The 8,089-nt window shown below is 49.0% G+C and overlaps 1 protein-coding gene across 3 annotated transcripts in view; it reads left to right on the forward strand.

The window, feature by feature from the left end:
- ATL1 (atlastin GTPase 1) overlaps window positions 1-8,089 on the forward strand; it is a 42,311-nt gene that overhangs the window by 5,350 nt on the left and 28,872 nt on the right. For all 3 annotated transcript variants that reach the window (XM_082218075.1, XM_082218076.1, XM_082218077.1), the window contains exons 2-3: window positions 3,269-3,516; window positions 6,843-6,977. In XM_082218075.1, the coding sequence (XP_082074201.1) occupies window positions 3,269-3,516; window positions 6,843-6,977 (383 nt within the window). The remainder of the gene's footprint in view (window positions 1-3,268; window positions 3,517-6,842; window positions 6,978-8,089) is intronic.

Consider the following 8,089-nt stretch of genomic DNA (forward strand, 5'->3'; position numbering starts at 1 on the left):
TATTTCTCCTTACAGAACTTCTTGTAGTCCTACTAAGCGTAATTTGTTGATTACAATTGCTCTTCAGTTAGTTCATATACATCTTCCAATCTTCTGTAAATCTCTGGTCCCACAGGTTTCAAATCCTTCCTTTCATTTTATCCAGTTCTGCATAGTCCATTAACTTTGTCTAGCTGTGATTCCTGCATTTAAGGGGGTTGGACTAGATGACCCCTGGGTCCCTTCCAACTCTACAACTGTATGATGACATGACTTAATGATGGAATTCACTGTCACTGACCACGGACGCTAGCTAAGATCTCACCAAAGCTAATTTCCTTTTGGCAGCAGCTGCAGCTAAAATGGAATGTCAATATTCCCAGAAGACATCTTAGATTAAACAGTATTTCCTTCCTGCCCGGAAGGTGGCATCAACTGGAAATGTTTTGCCAGCTCCGTTGCCTCTTGGCCTAACCTATTTCAGAAGGTTGTTGTCCCTTCCAACGCTGTGATTCTTTGTGTGCCACAAAATGGTGGGATATACATGGAATAAATCAAAGATGCCCAACTATTATGGCTGAAGTTTCTGTTCAGCTTGGTGGCGAATTGCACATGTGATAAATACAGGTCTGGTGTGTTGTTGTTGTTTAAATTATTTAAGGAAAACTTCCCCGATGACTTTTTAAACCAAACAGCTTAATGGGCGATATAATTGCAGAGGTGACATTCCCTAAGATGTTGCCAAAGCAAAGGAAGACCAGGTTGGCTTGAAAGCACATCTTGGGTTCTGTGATGGACCAAGTCCCTTTATTTCCAGGCAAATGAGAATCAGTTGGGGCCAGAAATAGCTTTCTTGGAAGTCAGTTTCTGTGCTGGCTCATGCTAGGGCGGGGGATGGTTTCTCGCAGTGCAAAAGCAGCTTTAAAATACTGCCAAATTCACTGATAATTGACAGTGAGTTTGCAACCAGATTGAATGGCAAGGATGGACGGGCCCATAGCTCAGTAAAAGAGTGTCTATGTACTTTGCATACAAGATAGCCAGGGCTTAGTCTTTCATCTCTCCTTAAAAGAAGGTTCAGGTAGAAGCTGGTGCAAAAGACCTTCTTTGTCCGAGATCCCAGAGAGTCACTTCTGCTATAGGAAGACTACCTGGGTTAGGTGGTTTCTAAAGGTAAGTTAGACGTGGGTGGTACTGTGGGTTAAACCACAGAGCCTAGGACTTGCGGATCAGTAGGTCGGTGGTTCGAATCCCCGCTATGGGGGGAGCTCCCATTGCTCAGTCCCTGTTCCTGCCAACCTAGCAGTTCGAAAGCACGTCAAGTGCAAGTAGATCAATAGGTACCGCTCTGGCGGGAAGGTAAACGGCATTTCCGTATGCTGCTCTGGTTCGCCAGAAGCGGCTTAGTCATGCTGGCCACATGACCCAGAAGCTGTCTGGGGACAAACGCCGGCTCCCTCGGCCAATAAAGCGAGATGAGCGCTGCAACCCCAGAGTCAGTCATGGCTGGACCTAATGATCAGGGGTCCCTTTACTAAAGGTAAGTTAAAGGACCCCTGGATGGTTAAGCCCAGTCAAAGGTGACTATGGGGCTCATCTTGCTTTCAGGCCAAGGGAGCCAGTGTTTGTCCGCAGACAGCTTTCTCGGTCATGTGGCCAGCAGGACTAAACCGCTTCTGGCGTAACGGGACACCGTGATGGAAACCAGAGCACACAGAAGTGCCATTTACCTTCCCGCCACAGTGGTACCTATTTATCTACTCGCACTGGTGTGCTTTCGAACTGCTAGGTTGGCAGGAGCTGGGACTGAGCAACGGGAGCTCACCCCGTCACGGGGATTCGAACCACTGACCTTCTGATCGGCGAGCCGGAGAGGCTCAGTGGTTTAGACCACAGCACCACCCGTGTCCCTAGGTGGCTTCTATAAGGCAAACTTAGTTGGTATCTAAGGTGCTACCGGACAATTTTTTTATATATTTTGACTGCGTCAGACCAACACGGCTACCTACCTGAATTTAGAACCTTCCCTCAGGTGTTCTGGGCTACAAATCCCAACAAAAGAGAGTCAGGCTAAACATCAGGAATACATTTCTGACAGTAAGAGTTGTTAGACAGTGGAACAGACTCCCGTGAGAGGTGGTGGACGCTGTTTCCTTGCAGGTTTTTAAGTAGAGGCTGGATGGCCATCTGTCAAGGATGTTCTAGTTGAGATTCCTGCATTGTGTCAATAATAATAATAATAATAATAATAATAATAATAATAATAATAATAATTTATACCCCGCCCATCTGGCTGGGTTTCCCCAGACACTCTGGGTGGCTTCCAACCGAATATTAAAAACAATACAGCATCAAACATTAAAAACATCTTCAGTTGTCTTTTAAAAGTAAAATAGTTGTTCATTGCCTTGACATCTGCTGGGAGGGCGTTCCACAGGGCGGGTGCCACTACGGAGAAGACCCTCTGCCTGGTTCCCTGTAACCTCACTTCTCGCAGGGAGCTGGACCTCAGTGTCCGGGCAGAACGATAGGGTGGAGACGCACCTTCAGGTATACTGGGCCGAGGCCATTTAGGGCTTTCAAGGTCAGCACCAACACTTTCATTTGTGCTCAGAAACGTACTGGGAGCCACTGTAGGTCTTTCAAGACTGGTGTTATGTGGTCTTGGCGGCTGCTCCCAGTCCCCAGTCTAGCTGCCGCATTCTGGCTTAGTTGTAGTTGTAGTCACCTTCAAAGGTAGCCCCACGTAGAGCGCATTGCAGTAATCGAAGCGGGAGATAACCAGAGCATGCACCACTCTGGCAAGACAGTCTGCGGGCAGGTAGGGTCTTAGCCTGTGTACCAGATGGAGCTGGTAGACAGCCACCCTGGACACAGAATTTACCTGCGCCTCCATGGACAGCTGTGAGTCCAGAATGACTCCCAGGCTGCACACCTGGTCCTTCAGGGGCACAGTTACCCCATTCAGGACCAGGGAGTCCTCCACATCTGCCCGCCCCCTGTCCCCCAAAAACAGTACTTCTGTCTTGTCAGGATTCAACCTCAATCTGTTAGCCGCCATCTATCCTTCAACCCTCCTCCATCCTCCGCCATCCATCCTCCAGTGTATGACCATTGCAGAGGGTTGGACTAGATGATTCTTGAGGGTTCCTCGCAACTGTGATTCCTGGCTGTTGGGCATGATGGCTGGGGCTGATGGGAGCTGGAGGGTGGTGGTTGAAGGGGCCTGATTGAGCTCTACCTTCTGTTGCTGGGACCTGACCCTGGGGGCTGCTCTCTCCCAACACAGGTGGGTTCTCTGAAAAGAATTACGAGTGGAGCTCGGAGGAGGAGGAGTCCGACGGGAAGGCCCGCCCGGTGCAGGTGCTCATCGTGAAGGATGACCACTCCTTTGAGCTGGACGAAGAGGCCCTCAACCGCATCTTGCTTTCAGAAGCCGTCCGAGACCGCGAGGTGGTGGCCGTCTCTGTGGCCGGGGCTTTCCGGAAGGGCAAGTCGTTCCTGATGGACTTCATGTTGAGATACATGTACAACATGGTAGGTCTCATTCCACATAGCCTCGTTCCACATCTTCAGGGCCTGCCCACAAGGGCAGGACCAAATCAGCTTTTGGGATCTGTCCACTGCCCTCGCAATATTATATTATGGGCTGTCCCGTGAATCCGCTGGATGAAATAGCGGAAGAAGGTTGCCTCAGGAGAGTGAGGAAAATTCTCAGGGATGGTTCACACCCTGGCTGGCACTTTCTTCATCTCCTGCCCTCGGTCAGAAGATATAGAAACAGGATTAGTCGCGCCAACAGGGTAAAGAACAGCTTCTATCCGTGGGCTGTTAGGCTGCTGAATAAAAAGATAACAATAGGGCAACCGACTTTGGGGTTTGGTGGGTGTGCGTCAGCAAACGAGGGGAATTAAGACTAAGAGAGCTGAGTGGGGGGTGCTCTCATAGCTGTCAACTTTCAGATTTGAAAATAAGGGATCAGCAGCCTCACCTGTCCTGGGGACAGTCTACGGGATATCTAAAAATGTAGGAAGCAGCAGGAAACGGCGCTGGAATAAGGGGATTTCCTGCAAAAAAAGGGAAGGTTGACAGCTATGGGTGCTCATGTAATCTCACTGTATACAAGTTGTACAAGTGACAATAAAGTATTTCAATTTCAAAAGGCAAGGTTGGGCAGATGTTCTCTTCTTATTTATTCATACGCCTCCTTTCGGCAGAAAAAAAGCACCCCAAGGCGGCTGACAAACAGTGCAAATGCAAATTTGTGTCAGCTTGGAGGGCCTTTTCTGTGGTGGCTCCCTGCTTGGGGAACGCTCTCCCCAGGGAGGTTTGCCTGGCACTTTCACTCACTGCACACCTTTAGGCACCAGGCGAAAACATTCCTCTTTCACCAGACTGTTGGCCTTTATCTTTAATGTGTTAAAATTAATTCTTGATTTTATTTATGAACGTATGTGGGCTTTTGTTTGTTAGGTTGTGGTATGCGTTTGTGTATGTGTATAAGCCACTTTGAGTCAGGTGGGGATGGGGAGGCCAGTGAACTGGCTTGCTCCTGATGGTTCCCAGAGGCTTTCTCCTGCTGGGGTGGTGGTGAAGCATGAGCTGTGCCCTTGCCACTTGGGTGGTAAACGGGCTTGGCCCAGTATACCTGAAGGAGCGTCTCCACCCCCATCGTTCTGCCCGGACACTGAGATCCAGCGCTGAGGGCCTTCTGGCAGTTCCCTCATTGCGAGAAGTGAGGCTACAGGGAACCAGGCAGAGGGCCTTCTCAGTAGTGGCACCCACCCTGTGGAACGCCCTCCCATCAGATGTCAAAGCGATAAACAAATACCTGACATTTAGAAGACATCTGAAGGCAGCCCTGTTCAGGGAAGTTTTTAATGTGTGACATTTTAGTGTATTTTTAATCTTTGTTGGAAGCTGCCCAGAGTGGCTGGGGAAACCCAGCCAGATGGGCGGGGTACAAATTATTATTATTATTATTATTATTATTATTATTATTAAGCAGGGAAGGTGGTGTGAGGAGCAATGCCTGGCTCTCCTCTTCGGGCTAGGGGACGTGGGCTAGGGGTCAGCTCCTTGTCCCAGAACTCACATAAATGTCTGGCCAGTCCTAATGTCGAGGGGATCTGTCCAGCGTCCAGAATGCAACACAGCGCACTGTTCTGACAGCTCCGGGGACGCCCCAGACATTTGGCACCCTAAGCAGACACGTTGCCAAGATCCTGAGAGCTATTGATCTGTGTGTAGCCCCAGCTTCCCAGCTTCCCAGCCATAATAGCAATGTGTGTTTTCATTGTCATTGATTTATTTCCTTTACCCATCAATATCCACATGGCATCCCGGAACATTTTACGGTGCAATAAAAGCATGCTCAGAACAATTGTGCGCTTGAAGCGAGGCTGCTGGAACATTTGCATCTATTTAAGCCATTATAGGTATCTATAAAAACAATTGAAAGCAAGAAGAACAGGAACACACGTCTAAAAGCCATTCAAATGCAACAGAGACGCCAACCAGGATCTTTTCACCGTAAGGTCCCAGGACACGTTACAGCACTGTAAAGCTGCAATATTAAATCCAGTTAAAAGAATATGGTGGATCTGGTATGCTTCCTGCTTTTCCCAACTTTTCCACTGAAAAAGCCTCCAAAGTAAGCCCTATGGATTGTACTTGGGACAGCACTAACGTGGGGGGACACGGGTGGCGCTGTGGGTTAAACCACAGAGCCTAGGGCTTGCCGATTAGAAGGTCGGTGGTTCGAATCCCCGCGGCGGGGTGAGATCCCGTTGCTCGGTCCCTGCTCCTACCAACCTCGCAGTTCGAAAGCACGTCAAAGTGCAAGTAGATAAATAGGTACCACTCCGGCGGGAAGGTAAACGGCGTTTCTGTGCGCTGCTCTGGTTCGCCAGAAGCGACTTAGTCCTGCTGGCCACATGACCCGGAAGTTGTACGCCGGCTCCCTTGGCCAATAAAGCGAGATGAGCGCCGCAACCCCAGCGTCGGCCACGACTGGACCTAACAGTCAGGGGTCCCTTTACCTTTTAAGGAAGGCATTTCTTATTTCTCCTTGAGCAGTGGGACATTCTCCCCAGTGCTCCCTCTAAATCTGTACTGGGGTATCCTCCGCTCCCCAGAGCAGATCTGGGCTTGGTTCATGGGGAGGAGAGATCCCATTGCACTAACACTAATCCTTTTCCTAGTGCAAATTTCATGGAATAACGCCCCGTATGATGACACACAAACCCTGCAGTCCCTCTCACTCACCCCTTCATGCAGGCTTGCATCTCTAGTGACACACACACCCTGGGCCAAAGCGACGCTCCAGCCATGCTCTGTGACCTGTGCCAAGCTCTTGACAGGTAGCAAAAATGGGAGATTGGTTTAGCCTCTAGGTATGATACTAATAAGGGACGTGGGTGGCGCTGTGGGTTAAACCACAGAGCCTAGGACTTGTTGATCAGAAGGTCGGTGGTTCGAATCCCCGCGACGGGGTGAGCTCCCGTTGTTCGGTCCCAGCTCCTGCCAACCTAGCAGATCGAAAGCACGTCAAAGTGCAAGTAGATAAATAGGTACCACTCCGGCGGGAAGGTAAACGGCGTTTCCGTGTGCTGCTCTGGTTCGCCAGAAGCAGCTTAGTCTTGCTGGCCACACAACCCGAAAGCTGTACACCGGCTCCCTCGGCCAGTAAAGCGAGATGAACGCTGCAACCCCAGAGTCGGTCACAACTGGACCTGGACCTAATGGTTAGGGGTCCCTTTACCCTTTACCTTTACCTAGGATGCTAATCTTGGCCTGATTTGGCCCGCCAGTTACGGGAACCAACAGAATCAACTACCGCTTGCCATCTCTCCACCTTGCAGGAGTTGGCCGACTGGGTTGGCGACTACAATGAGCCTCTGACGGGCTTTTCCTGGAGAGGCGGCTCGGAGCGGGAGACAACAGGCATCCAGATCTGGAGCGAAGTCTTCCTCGTGGACAAGCCCGATGGGAACAAGGTAGGCAAGTTACAGGGAACCAGGCAGAGGGCCTTCTCGGTAGTGGCGCCTTCCCTGTGGAACACCCTCCCACCAGATGTCAAAGAGAACAACAACTACCAGGCTTTTAGAAGACATCTGAAGGCAGCCCTGGTTCGAGAAGCTTTTAATGTTTGATGTATTATAGTATTTTAATATTCTTTTGGAAGCCGCCCAGAGTGGCTGGGGAAACCCAGCCAGATGGGCGGGGTATAAATAATAAATTATTATTATTATTATTATTATTAGGCAGCTCCTTGACGCTACTCTGTCCCATGAGACCAGGACCCTTCAGGATTTAACCTCCTTCTGCAGGGCCTGTAAGACAGAGCTATTCCGCCTGGCTTTCAATTTGAACTTAGCCTGGTCTTTTATTCCCCTTCCTTCCCCCCCTCTCCCCTTTTTATGAATATTACCCGCTCTGGGATCCCACAGCTAATTCTCCCCTGGTCTCCTCGCTGGCCCAAATAGGACTAACTTAGCCAGCTAGCCTGGGTGATCATCGAATGTTTATTGGATGGATTCCCCCACTAAACTGATTTCTGAATTCTGAATTTATTGTTATTCACATTTTATACTGTATTTTATGCTGTTTATTGTTGCATCAATTAAGTGTTTTAAATTTGTTGTTAGCCGCCCTGAGCCAGGTTTTCTGAACCAGGAAGGGTGGGGTATAAATAAACATTTATTATTATTATTTATTATTATTATTATTATTATTACTCACAGCTATCACTGTGCAGTCCTTTCGGCTGATCCGGTTGGTCTACCTCAGTGGTTCCTAAAGTGGGTGGTACCACCTCTTGTGGAGGAATAAAATTGCAAATTGTGGGGGAATTAAAATATATCTATCCCTGTGGACCTGCATGTGTGGGGGAACAACAAATGAACTGGCTGGGTGCCTGGATTCAAAATGCAGGGCTAGCATACAGAGATCCCCCCCGTAGCAGAGTCTTAAACTAATAAAAGTTAAGCAGTAGCATAGCATTGGGAACATAGATTGTTAAATCTTTTTATCCTGTCAGCTGAACACAGCAGCTGACTCTTTCTACCCCTCTTGCAATGTGCAGAGTACACACTGTTAAGTAAGTTTA

Source organism: Podarcis vaucheri, assembly GCF_965113315.1.
Source record: "Podarcis vaucheri genome assembly, chromosome: 1".
NCBI lineage: Eukaryota > Metazoa > Chordata > Lepidosauria > Squamata > Lacertidae > Podarcis > Podarcis vaucheri.